At 38.1% G+C, this 14,137-nt stretch overlaps 1 protein-coding gene across 2 annotated transcripts in view; it reads right to left on the bottom strand.

The window, feature by feature from the left end:
• The window catches only part of SGCZ (sarcoglycan zeta), a 421,202-nt gene extending 419,380 nt beyond the window's left edge, over positions 1 to 1,822 (bottom strand). For both annotated transcript variants that reach the window (XM_064652798.1, XM_064652797.1), the window contains exon 1: positions 792 to 1,822. In XM_064652798.1, the coding sequence (XP_064508868.1) occupies positions 792 to 830 (39 nt within the window). In that variant the 5' untranslated portion in view covers positions 831 to 1,822. The remainder of the gene's footprint in view (positions 1 to 791) is intronic.
• Between the last annotated feature and the right edge of the window lie 12,315 nt (positions 1,823 to 14,137).

The following is a 14,137-nucleotide window of genomic DNA, read 5'->3' as shown; positions in this document are numbered from 1 at the left end:
CTGCAGGTAGATAGATAGATTTTTATTATGATGATTTGAGCCAAATCAGGGCCGGGGGGGCCTGGCAGCAGGTGTGGGCAGGCTCTCCATCTCCGCAAAGGAGCATGCTCAGCGCTCTCAGGCATGCTCCTTCAGCGGGGAGGGAGGCAGAGCTGGGCCGGGGTGGTGGTGGGGGAGCAGAATCCTCACAGCTCTCACCGTCCTAATGCAAAGTTTGATTGTTCCAGCGGCCCTGGAGCTGGGGCCGGCCCTACGCCTCTTGCCCCGCATCCCGCCGCACTGCCTCCGCTCCGCTCGGCTGGCGGACTCGGGCGCCCCGGGGGCGGGGGATGGGGGGTGGGGAAGGGTTTCCCCCTCGCTCCCGACGGCGAGGGGAGGAGAAAGAGGTAGGAGATGCCCAGGCGAGAACGGCTTCGGAGCCAACTTCTGCCGGGAAACCCGCAAGTCCGCTGCTGCCTCCTCCCCGCTGCCGCCAGCGCTCATGCAACGCCGAGAGCACACGGGCAGCACCATCACCACCACCATCATCACCACATTATTAACACTATCATGACGATGCTAGGGGCCCTGCAGGCGGAGGGGAAGCCGCGCTCGGCTCCGGTAGCCGCCTTCCAGCGTTTCCCCGCGCCGCGGGGCGGCCGCGCCCGTCTCCGCGCTCCCCGCCTGGGCTGCGGGATCCCCGCGCACCGCCCGCACCGCCCCGCGCAGCCCCCGGGCCGCGGCCGGGAGGCGGAGAGGGCAGAGGGGGATCCAACCCCCGTCACAACGACGGCACCCGGCGGGTCGCCTACCTTGAGTTCCTCTGTCTCCAGGTTTGCTGATCTGTCCATAGAGTGAAACTGAACGGAGCAGAGAGGAAACTAGGGAAGTTGTGCCAATTAAAAAAAAAAAAAAAAAAAAAAAAAAAAAAAAAAGAAGAAGAAAAAAAATTATAGACAAAAAAAAAAAAAAAAGAGAAGCGGGGAATCTAGTCTCTCAGTTTCCAGCCTAAACTCAGCCTTGTCCTCCAAACCCTGGCAGCTCCCCTCAGTCTCATTCTCCGCGATCACGCCTCCACCGGTTAAAATAAACAAATAAATAAATAAATAAAATATTTCACTTTTTTTTTTTTAATAACTCCCTTAACGATTAAAGCGACAGGTGATCCTTCCCTGGTGAAAGAGATTCGCGTCCTCTGGCAATGAAAGGAGGAGACAGAAAAAAAAAAAAAAAAGAAAAAACCAAAACAAAACCAAATCCACTCAGTTTAAAGATTTTTTTTTTTTCTTCTGCAATAAGCTCAGAAACCGGCGAATTGCAGCATCCCGAGAAAAAATCCTGTTTCCCTGGACAGCATCATGCAGCAAATTTCAAGCAAATGTGTTCAAACTGAAGAGAACAGTCTATGATAAAAGCCTTTCTCCGTCATGCCTACTCTGGTAGCTAATTTAGCACCCTGTGAGCGAAAGGCATTAGCGATGAAAAATTTCGCTGGCAAGATAACAAAATCCCCCAGGTCCTGCATAGACTCAAAAATTGTTTTGCAGCTAGTCTCTCAGTAATAGTAATAGTAAAAAGAAAAAAATTATATATAAAAGAAAGTCTGTAAGGGATGGTCTTCTTTGAAGGTTATGCTAAGAGTTGAGAGGAAAACAGGAGGTGGATCTCTTGCAGAAGAGAGAAGGGAGAGAGAGAGGCAGAGATTTCCCCCTCTGTCCCTGTTGTACTGTCCTTCACCGCCAGGTGACTGACTTCCCTGCTCTCGGCCTGCGCAGGGGGGGATTTCTCCCGCTCTCAAACAGCACTATTGCCTCCCCGAGCAGCTCAGCCACGGCTCCGAACGCCGGCGGCCGCCGCGGCGCCAGCGCCGCCCCGCCCGGCCCGGGGGCGGGCACAGCCCCCCAGCTCCCGATGGCTCCTCCCGCTGGTCCCACAGGTTTTGGATAGTAGCCACCGTCACCAATTTAAAAACCGGTACTGCCTCATGTATCGCTCCGTATAAAAAAAGAAATAAGTATATTTATGTCTGCAGATGTGTCTAAATTAATAAAGTGGTGTGGAACTTAGTCTTTGGCTTGCAGTGTTTTTGTGCAGCTGTTGAGTGTATCATTAACGGGCTATGGCTTTGGTGGAGCAGCGATCTCTGATGGAACATGGATTAAGTCTGAGACTCTTTCAGGGTGTTACTTTGCTAATCTCCTTTTCCAAAGGATTCACTGTCTTGTGGCTCTCATATCACTCTAAAGGAAATCAAAATTAAGTTGAAAAAGAAAATCACATTCCTCCCCATCAAGATCCTGATTTTATCTCAGTCTCTTATCATGTATCTGTCACTTGCAGTTTTGGAGAAGAAGGCTGTGATTTTCGGTTTCCTGCTATCAGCCCTTTGGGGCCCTTATTTATTAACTCTATTAATGAGAATTTCAGAACTATCACTTTCTAGTACTATCACCACCTTTCTACACTACTTTAAACAGAATTGGTATTCCTGATAATTCGACATAAGTAGACGGACCTAATAGCTCCAAGTGCACATTCTCTTTCCAGTTCAATCTAGATTTGTTTGCAGCTTCCAACACTTCAAGGTTAGCATAAGCTTAAGCCCTGAATGATGGCCAGTGAGAGCCATTTCTGAAGACTGGATATAGCCCTCATATTCTGGACAACATATAGATGGGAGGCTGATGTAGGTCAATGACATTTCTTCTCATTGCACAGGTTCATCGCGAATGCATTGTAAATATCATTAATCTAGAACTGCAATTTGTAAAGATTAAACACTTGGTCTGGTGTTCCCACGTGAGCCAAAATTCTCATGTCCACATAAAAGACTGCCAAAGTGGACACTAAATCAAGCTTCTGTAGGACCTATAGAAATTTAAGAAAGTGTTTTTGCCTGACAGAAAAATAGCACCCTACCCCACCCATCCCCCCAAATAAAAAGCCTGAGGAGACCTCTGTAAGAGACCATGCTGAAGGAAGATATCTCTCAGAAGGTACTTCTAAGCCTCCCTAAATGTGTCAATATGCAGTATGAGTAGAGGAAGGGACTGCCCCAGTGTGTGCACCAACCAGGGGACAGAGCATGAGAGCACTTTGGTGCCCTGGCTGGTGCCACAGGATAAGCAGAAGACCGCTGAGCCTCTCCACAAATCCATGCCTGTTTGCATGGTGCTTAGTAGATCAACAAGTCCTTGCACAAAATGCAACTTTATAAAAGCAGAAGACCTACAGCACTTTGACCTTTCTGCTGACTTGTTGCTACTACATTGCAGACTTTCTTGGATTTGACAATCCTCAGTTTGTTTTCATATTGGCATATCTGTGGGAACATGATACATTTGAGAATCTTCTGCTGAATTAGGCTGACGTTGATCAAGAGTTCAGGGAAGAGAAAAAGAAAATTGACAGGGCAGTCATATAAACCTAACTTCCTTAGAAAACAAATCAATTTTGATTGTCAATTGAATAATACTTTAAAATATATTTCACTCCTCATAGTTAATATAACCTAACAAGTGACTTTAAAGGTTTCTTTGTTGCTAACTGTCACATTAAAAGGGGCAGAAAAGATGAATTTTTTGTTCAACCTGTATTAATTTATTTTTTTGTCTATCAGTGTCCCCCCCAGGAGATCAAAGCCTTTTAATGTCCAAAACAATCTGTTAACGTCTCACCTAGTAAGACCCTTAGTTTAACAGAATAGCTGAGATGGACATTTGCTACCTTGTATGTATAGGGACTGATCTTAATAGCAGTAGAAAAACCCCTCAGCAGGTTTCTCCTATGAGTTATTTTGCCATCAATGAAACTGCCAGCATCTAAAAACGGACTCACTGTAACAATTCATGAAATAACACGTTTATTAATACAAATTTGTGACAACTTATGGGGTTTGCTTTGTCTGGAATAGGATCTAACTGCAAAAAAACCACACTTAAATTATGTAGTAATAATAATAATGTAAAGCATAGGCACACACGCTAAAGCAAAAGCAACTTACAAAGAAGTAAGACGACTTACACAGAATAAGTAAAGCAAAAAACTATAAGGCAAAAGCAACTTACAATGAAGGAATAAATAATAATTTTAAAGTACTATGGAGCAAAAGTAAAATTAGTGTATATGTATAAAGCAATCACTTGCCCCAAGGCATCCTGAGAAGGTGGAGGAAGAAAAGGTAGCCCGCCGGTTACCTCCACAGAGATAATGGAACTTCTCCACGATTTTTGCTTATGTCCAATCTCTTTTTAGACCTTTTTCTTTAGACAGTTTGAGTGGCTGTAGTAAAAAAACTAATTTTGGGGTGATAGACAGATAAAATAGGCCCAAGGGTCCACTTACCGAGTTCCCTGCAAAAAAAAGGCCGTGTTATCTGAATATCACTCCTTTCTTCGTTTTAATCCTTTTATTGGTTTCTGGGAATGTCTGCTCAGGTTTGGGGTGGGCAGGGTGGGGGTCGAAGGAAACCATCAAGGAGCCTTTTTCTTCTTTTGTGTGGCCTTATCTATCACCTTACAATTTCCACCCCGTGACTATAGTCACTCAAACTACACAATATTCAGATTATAGTTTTGCAATATGATATGATTTTTATACTGTGGGGATTATCCAGTATTGATGGAGGTAAGTTATGGGCTAATTGTTTCATGGTTACTCAAATTTTAGTATACAATACAATTATTAAAATGAGAAGCAAAATGGTTATTATCAATAATCTAGTAACAAGAAGACTCATTTGATTGAAGATTCTGGCAGCTGTAGGTGACCATCCAAAAAGGATGTCTCACCATTGGTGTTCCCCATCCTTTTTCACTCATTCTATCCTGCGATATATTTCTTCTATGTCATGATATACAGTAATCAGAGGGTTTTTTCCATTTCCTTGGGCTTGTTTTAGTAATTGTTTCAAGTCTTCCTCTTGCAACAGTCTCTTTTACTAGTATGAAATTCATACTAATGAGAGTAGGCTGTAAATCTCGATTTAGAATATAATTAGATTCTAAAATATAATAATTAAAATAGCATTTTATAATGTTAACAAAATTACAAACACAACCATTAAAGTCATTATTTGTCTACATTATCTGCAAGCCCCGAATTACAATAAGTTTTATATAAGCATATTTTTTATTAATGTATACAAGGATTGTTTTTAAATTTTTATTAAGATAGATTTTAAAATTATAAACATTTTGTTCAGTGTCAAGACAAATGTCTTCGGCTTTAATAGTATTTCCTTCACAAATAAATATTTGTTGCTCCTGTACAATACATATATTAACATTAACAGTTTATTATTTATTTTCATATTTTCGGGTTCATGCTCTATGCTTTAGAGAATAGAGCATAGTTCTGTGGTAATTTAGGTTTAAGGTATTGTCAGCACAAAAGCTGTAGCTGTATTGCTAGTGGGATCATAGCTAAAATTGACGAGATACCACCAGAATTTAATTTATGTATGTATATTTTTTTTAATTAATTGTGTTATTCCAAATCACATTCTGAATTTTAATAGGTAAGGTGTTTTTCCTCCATCTTTCTTTTATGATGGTAATTGTTATTGGTTTGGATGATGCTAAATGCATCTGTGATCAATTGATGATCTTTTTTCTTTTTTTTTTTTTATCAATTCCCTCCCATTGCGATAACACGTTTGTTAAAGACCATTGATTAGTTCCCGAAGTTAAAAGAGAAAAGTTGTAGATGGTTATTTTGATTTACTTAGGTCAGTGGTAATTGCAACCAGTTTATTAATTATTATATTAATATTTGAGAGCTCCCGTTATTACAACTTTCAATCCTGTTCTCAGGATATTAGTTGCATTCCACATATAAGGTTGTCAGGGATGCTGAGCAAGCTGGTTTCATTGTGGAAATGCTATTTTGTATCAACAGCTTGAGTTGATTTGTATTTTTAATAGATTGGTAGGAGGCTGAGGTGCTAAATATATTTTTTCAATAATAAGTATGAATTGAAGGCCCAAGCTTGCTTGAGCGTTGAGGTTTGTTTAAAAGTATATTTTAAGGTTATGTTAGTATTCATGCTTAAAAAAGCAGTCATATATATTGTTTTTCTTTTTAGTGTAGTTTACAACAATGTGTAAGATTGTTGTCGTGCATTTAGAGCATTATTTTTAATTTAACATCCTATTGAGCTGATGTTTTTGTTAATTCCTTTTAGAGATAGAAAGTGTTGATTTCCATTCTTCTTTGTAATGGTCCACTTTTCTTTATAAAAGGTAGGTTAAGCATAAGTATACTTAGAAGTACACATTTTTTAATTTATGACCACCCTGTCACACATAAATTTTATAAAATTAAATGACAGTTTTATACCTTGTTTCTGTTATAAACAAGATGCAAGCATAGGTGGTGTTAAAGTAAACTTGGTTTTCCTCTGTTTTTTTTTTCTTTGGTGGGTAAATTACTCTTATCACGTTCTGTAAACAATGATTGATTAGCATAAGTAAGAGAATTGAGGTAAAGTAAAAAGTACTTAGGAGAATATAAGTATTTTCTTTTAAAAATTGTTATGGGTTTTTTTGTATTTTATTTGCAGGTCATATTTGCATTCTGTAGTTGTCTTTCCTTTTGGTTAAGGAAGGAAGAAAAAAAATAGTTACCTGAGGAAGAATTGGAAAGGTTAATATATATTTATATAATTTCATATATGCATAAATCTTGGTATCTACTTCCAAGTTATACTTGGTTAAATTTTTAAATTTTTAATTGATTGAAATAAAGTTACATATTCATAAGGTGAAAAGTTTTTTTCCACACTATTCTCTTATTTAGTAAAGTGAAAAGACAAAGTGAACTTATTAAAATTTAAACTAACAATACATAAAAAGGTTTGTTTTATATAACTTGGTTAATAATTGGTCTTCCAACAAGTGGTTCTCGTTGAAAACACAAATACATTGCAAGAATTAATAAACTAATAATCTAAGTAATTATTAAATGTTTTGTTGGTCTCAGGCAGTTCTGATTCAGTAGTAGCTTGTTCCTATAAAAAGATAAAATGAAAATTTGGCCTACTATAATTAATCATTAAAACAAACCCGAAGGAATAATTTATCGAGTGTTGACTTGGTTTCTGTGTACACCACAAAAGTTAAAAGAATTTAAAAGAGGTTTGCTGGCAGTCTCTTCAATCCATTGTCAGTGTGTGTGTGGGGGGTATTGCATTCCTAGAGAAAGAGGAAAAGAAAAAAAACAGAAGCCCAGAAGGTGTTTCTCTTATAGGTTATCACTTAGTGAGTCAAGTTGTTTAACACAGTTGTTAAAAGTAAAACACTTTTATTTAATTGTTTGTAATAAACCAGCTTGGTAAGAGAAACAGAGAGGAAGTGTAAGATCACATAGTTTTTGCTGAAAAAAACTTTTCTTCTTTTCATGTGTATTCCTGCGGAACAAGGAAAAAAAAGAAATATGCTTGGTTCACTCTTGAATCAGCACGGTTGACTAGAGAGAGGGGTTTGAGATTCAAACAAAATTTCAACTGCTTCACAAACTCTTTGCCACTTAGTTTTTACTTAGTTTGTCTCCAAGTTTGGGGGTGGATCTCCTCTTTGATCACAGGGAGTGAGACTGCTTGTAAAAATTCGACAATAGTCACTGTTTAAACTGAGTTTCTTTTAGGGTTTTTTGCAGGCTTCTGTCTCTCACCCTGGAGTTATCTTTATCAGTTCAGTAGATGACACTTGCTCCATTTACTCCAGTGATTGGATACTGCCTGTAAAGTGAATGCATCTTCTCAGCATCCCACTGCATTAGTATTGACTGGATTTCAATCTCACCTGATTTATGGTCAGATTTTGATAGTTTGGTAGCTGTCAAAAAATTAGTATGCAACTTTTTGCAACAAGAGGTAATCCACAATTTTATCTTTACAGTTTTTCCCAAACAGATAGGAAAATTAACATAGCCTGAGTGAGTGATAACATATTTTTCTTTGAGAATTGTTACCACTCTGTGAATACCTAAGTAGGCTTGGTGTACTTTAATTGTTAAGTTCACGATATTAAGCACAGCAGCTGCTAGTAGAAATGTGTTGGCATACAAGTGCCTGTAATAGAGTTAATATTAATTGTTTTTCTGAGTTAGTATCAACTATGAAAATTCTGTTTTGCCCTGCAGATGCAGTTTTTAATCGCAAGGCTAGTAACAAACAGCTGTTTATTTAGGTGGATTTTAGTAGCTTGGCAAACACTAACTTTAGTGAGTTTAACACTTTGTATTTTTTCTTTAATGTATGCATGTTCCACAGCTTTGTTTGATTGCATTTAATAGCAAGCAGTTTTGCTGGCAAATTTTTTTTTGTTTTTTAGCAGTTAACACCTCTTTTACCTGCAGCTCTTTTGTTCTAAGCCTGCTGTAGCAAGTGAAAATGAAAAGTTGTTCACTTCAGTTCTAAAACACTCGTTTTCAGCAGCAGGTTAGGAAACTGGAGTTTTCAATTTTTCTCCTGTTTCCCTCTTACAGGATAACGATAACTTTAATACTTTATTTTCTGATTTCAAAACCACATATTCAACATCATAGTGAATAGTGAATGTCAGACTAACATAGGTATATGCATATTACATTATAATTACTTCTTAGGAAGAATATTCTGAGTAACATAAAACCAGAAATGTTTGGGATGAAGGCAATAAAATACTGATCTCTGTTCCATTCTTCAGAACCCATCTCAAGCCAGAAAGAATAACTTTCCTTGGCCCAGCAAAGGCTTCTAAGGTGAAGAGGGGCCTGTAAACCATTGTTGTGCCCTAGGGCTTATGAGAGGTAAGAATAAAGAAGAACCATAACAGTATAAGTAAAACAGAGCAGAGAGCAAATCAATATGTTTCCTCTTAGCTGTTATGTTTAGTTTTATCATGTGAGCAAATAAATGTGTTGGCAACAAAAAGGTCTAAGACTCATCCCATTATTCTATTCATTGCAGAAATACTTTTATACTGAACAAAAAATTGTATATTTAAAGATATATTGTGATTAATGATCTCAGTTTGCAATGAATTGGAATTACTATGATCATGGATACAAATGAATATAGTTGCAGCGCTATACTATATGTTGGTCTCTAACTTGAGAATAATTTTTTCTAGGCCACCCTTCTACATTATTCTAGAAAACTCTACAGATCTTTGAAATGTATAAATGAAATCTGAAGGCAAATAGGAAAGATGGAGAAATAAAGGCAATATATAGATCAAATTAATAAGAAGAAAGCCTTAGGAAATTAGGTATTTTGACTTGAATTAGGCTGGGAAAGTTCAGGTGCTGCCTTCCCAAAACTTTTGGGCTTGCCTTTCTCATCATTCCACTCAATCTAAATAACTCTTCCCCTTTTTCTCCATCTCCATCTCTATGCTGTTCCTTTCTCATTTTCCCAGGTGGCCAAGAAGGCCAATGGGATCTTGTCCTGTATCAAAAATAGTGTGGCCAGCAGGAGCAGGGAAGTGATCCTTCCCCTGTACTCTGCGTTGGTGAGGCCACACCTTGAGTATTGTGTTCAGTTCTGGGCCCCTCAGTTCAGGAAGGATATTGAGGTGCTGGAGCGGGTCCAGAGAAGAGCAACAAGGCTGGTGAAGGGACTGGAGCATAAGTCCTATGGGGAGAGGCTGAGGGAGCTGGGGTTGTTTAGCCTGGAGAAGAGAAGGCTCAGAGGTGACCTCATCACCGTCTATAACTACCTGAAGGGAAGTTCTAGCCAGGTGGGGGTTGGTCTCTTCTCTCAGGCACTCAGCAATAGGACAAGGGGGCACGGGCTTAAGCTCCGCCAGGGGAAATTTAAGTTGGATATCAGGAGAAAATTCTTTACAGAGAGAGTGATCAGGCATTGGAATGGGCTGCCCAGAGAGGTGGTGGATTCATCATCCTTGGAGATTTTTAAACGCAGATTGGACGTGGCACTGAGTGCCATGATCTAGTAAATGGACTGGATTTGGACCAAGGGTTGGACTCGATGATCTCGGAGGTCTTTTCCAACCCAATCGATTCTATGATTCTATGATTCTATGATTCCAGAGGCTCCATGACTAACTTCCCATGTAACAAAGTTACGTGTGAAAATTCCAGTATAAGGCCCATTTAAAAGCTGATAGAGGGGAAGTTAACTTTTTAATACAACCATTTTAAATTATGTTCGCTCTTAGGAGTTGAGATTCAGATACTTCCTATCAAACTTACAGTTCCCTGATGTGTTAGAAATTGTACAGTAAAGATAGTAGTTGTTGGAACAATTCATTATAATGCCCAGTTAGCCAATTAAATTAACACTGAGCAATATGATGTTCAGAGAAAATGTAAGCTGGTGACAATAAGAAATTATTTTTTTTTAGTAAGGACAAAAATGAGGTAATCTTTTTCATTAAAAGGTACATTTTCTGCCAAATTACTCCAAGAGAAATTGCTCAAATTTATACATAGAACAATCCAACCAAGAGATTACATAGTTAGGAAAACTGCTTTTTCTGTGCCATTGACCTGCTCTGTGATGTTATACAATTCAATAACTCGTGTCCCTCATTGCATTCGTGTCCACAACTGTAGGATGAAGGAATTTATATTTATCCTTTTGTGTAAGTTTATTAATTAAAGAGTCTGCAAAGTATTACTGTATAGTAATCCAAATTGCAGCCTATCAGTTTGGATAGTCAAAAAAACCCCCACTCTTCACACTTCCAGCACAGCAAAGCACAATATTTCTGCTACTCAAGGAATTTAAGGTATTCTGATAATGCTTAATCCATAAATGCATACAGATTCCTTAAAAACCAAACTTCCTAGTAAAATTATTTACTGATCTCTAGCAAGCAAAGTGCACACTTTAATGAGTAAGTATGCAAATATATAATTAGGTTGAAAAATCTGTAAACCTTTAGCTATAATAAAAATAAATGTTATGAATCAGGAAAATATTCCCACTTCATGTAGGGAATATTCTAATGCAGTGCTTAGAGAACCTGGTCATTTCCATAGGAAAGAAATAGTTACTGAGTAGGTTCAGTTTCATCAGTTTGCTTTTTGCAACAATGGTATTTAGACTATAAGCTCTTGAGGACAGAGACCTTTTCTTTTTAATATCTGGAAAGTGCCATGCAAAGATACATGTATACATTAGTATTTAATACATAAATATTAATAATATCTCTGAGTGAGGAGTATACTTTCTCACGAAATCATGTTAGGTTACAGCTCTGAGTGTAAACATAACAGTGTTACAATTGTAACTAGAGCTATTCCAAAGTAATACCAAGAAAGGCCCGAGTGCTGTGTGTTTGCAACCTATATATATTTGTAAGTCAGGTTTCTGAGGACATGGGATTTGTGTGGTTTGAAATAGCCTGTGTTTATATGTGTGCATGGACATCTCTCTGAGCCCCATTAGCAACCTTTGAACGTAATGGCCAACTTCAACCTGCATTAAGAGAAATCTTAAAAATATCTTCCCACCTATTTGTGAAAACAAACAACTTGAAACAAAACAGAACGAAGACTGTGCTAATACCTTCACTGAAAGGACAGCTGCGGGGTAAAGTCAGCATGCCTTAGTAGCTATCCGGAAATCTGCAGGAAAACAGTAAGTTTAAGAAGCTTTATTCATAAATATACAGTTATCAGACGCAAGAGCAGTCCCTACTCAGTCAAACTTAGTGCCCCTTGCTGATCCTCTCGTGTGTAACGATGAACAATCTGACAAAAACCCTTTTTTTCAGTTACCTTTATCTCCTCGTTGGATTCTCTGCTGTCTCATTAGGGGGGAACTCATGTTGCAACCTTTGAATAATTCAGTTAAAATGTCCATCAGCCATGAGACAAATCTAATGGAAAACAGGCTTTGTTGGAAGCAGGACTCAGACAACTTCTTGCTACACAATTTGCATATGATATTGCTAAAATACTTTTATGTATTAACTTTTTGTTATATCATCTTTATATACACATATATGATATTATATCTATTTTAATATTTTCAAAAGGTCTACTTGTAGCATTACAGCTTGTAAACAGTAGCTTGTCAATTGTATTAGGGAACATATGAATCTGGTTCTGTTTCTTATTACCAAAAAAAAAAAAATAAAAAATCGTCTCTGTTGCTGGACTGAATGCAGCTGGCCACATCCTGCAGTCCTGTCAGATGGCAAACATAGCCTGAAGTTCCCATACAGGTCTTTTGAGGCAATACAAAAAGTACATAGATCATTAATTTTTTTATATATTAAGTTATTAGTCTAAGATACTATTGGATGTGTATTTGAGCATACCGCTGGAACTTAGTACTTGAACTTTGGGTTAGCTGAAATGATATTGTCAGAGAATCACACCCAGAAATCTTGGGCATTTTCTGTTCCTTTATGTACAAAATAAGGTACAGAACAAAAGCATGTTCTACCCATCTCGGCATTTAAAAAAATAATTGAATGTAGGAACACAATGTTACATCTGCATCATAGAACTTATCCTGCATTTGGGGAAACATTTAAGTGCAGAAGCACAGTGCATAACTGGCACAATGCACCACTTTTTGGAAGACAGTATCCCTAAGGAACAACAGTTCATCATGGAGGCTGCAGCTAGCCCTTCCAATGCATAAATTATTCCTCTTTTCAGTGCTGCGCATATCTGAGGACATAATCAAGTCTTAGTGCTGGAGGGAGATACTTTTTGTTCTAAGCAATGAAGTCTGGAAAGAAGCCATTTTGCTTAGTCTCTGTGAGACATTACTCTTAAGTTTCAGGAGGAAATGCTCTGCAATCTCACCATTCCTCCTAGGCTCATGCGCACACTGAGAATTTCTTGAACACCTTGAGACAGATGAAGGTGGCCATACCCATGTCCCTTTCTACTTAATGTCCAGCAAACCTGCAATAAACAATGACTGGGTTGTACTGAGGGTTTTAGTTCACTGCAGAATCTGTTTCCTCAAACAGAGTCCTAATAAATGACTACTGATGACTGATGGCACATACCTCTGGACTAATTAGCACATAGAAACTACAAAACTGAACATTACCACCTATCAGTGCCATGCATCTAACTGCATAGAAGAGGATGCTCTCCCAGAAAAGCAACATACAGAAATTACGATCGAGTAGCACACTTTATTTCAGACTTTCCCCCTTTTGTACTCAAGTGATGTAAAATCTTAATGATGAAAAGGTCTGTCTTAAAGATAAACTAAAGGCAAATAAGATGCCAGGACAGTTCAGGAGCGCTTCTCGTATAGCAACTCTAATAGCAGTCTGAAATTTAGTCACAGCACACAGTAGTTTTGGAGGGACAGGGTTTGAATGGGTTGAACTAAGAGGCAGAAAGAAAGGAATTTTGGGTGGCAGAAAGAGCATAACTACAACATCTTTGTACGTGTTTAGAACTTTCTCCATAATTGCCAATGCAGCACTTTCCAGAAATGGAGAAAGGCTCAATTTTTAGGCTATTTTTAATACTTATCATGTGTTCTTTCCCATCCGATTACAGGAAAAGCAAGTAGTCAGTATTGCTGATCATAAGAATAGGGGGTTTATGACTGAAGATGAAATGTGACGAGTTAACCTTTCAAGAAGGCTATGTTTAAATAAATTATTAGCATCTGTTCTTTTATCTGATTTGTATGAGCTATTCATTCAGGTCTTAATATATTGAGTGTGTGCATGGGGTTATCTCTGACAGCAAAGTTTGGTAATAGTAGTCATCCATTTTTTAAAGAAAACAGTGCATAGGGAAAGTTAAATCCAGAAATGACAGAATATTAACTGTACTACTAACTTCTCTACTACTGCTAATATTTTACCATAATCATAGCCTACTTTTTCTCGCTTTATTTCCGAGGGATTAATCCTGCCTTGTGTGACAAATATTGGCAGGGGTCAGGATTTGCATGGAACAAAATTGTGAGACATTTCTAAAGTAAAATTTTATTCTAATGGACAAAACTTAAAAAACAACCCCCAAAGAAAGCCCAATGCAAAATGTGCATGTCTCAACTATATATTCAAATTACCTGTTTAAAGATTATTTTAAATCCTCCTCTACACTCTTTTCTTTTTTTTTTTTTTTTGCCACTTCTTTTCATTGCATCTTATTTAAATTTAGTGCTCTAAATCTAAGGAATATACTTTTCTATTTTTTAGAGCAACTAAACTAATTA

The sequence above is a fragment of the Pseudopipra pipra genome, chromosome 4 (genome assembly GCF_036250125.1).
Source record: "Pseudopipra pipra isolate bDixPip1 chromosome 4, bDixPip1.hap1, whole genome shotgun sequence".
Classification (NCBI taxonomy): Eukaryota; Metazoa; Chordata; class Aves; order Passeriformes; family Pipridae; genus Pseudopipra; species Pseudopipra pipra.
The sequence above is the reverse complement of the archived record's forward strand: the minus strand, read 5'-3'. Positions and strand labels throughout refer to the sequence as shown.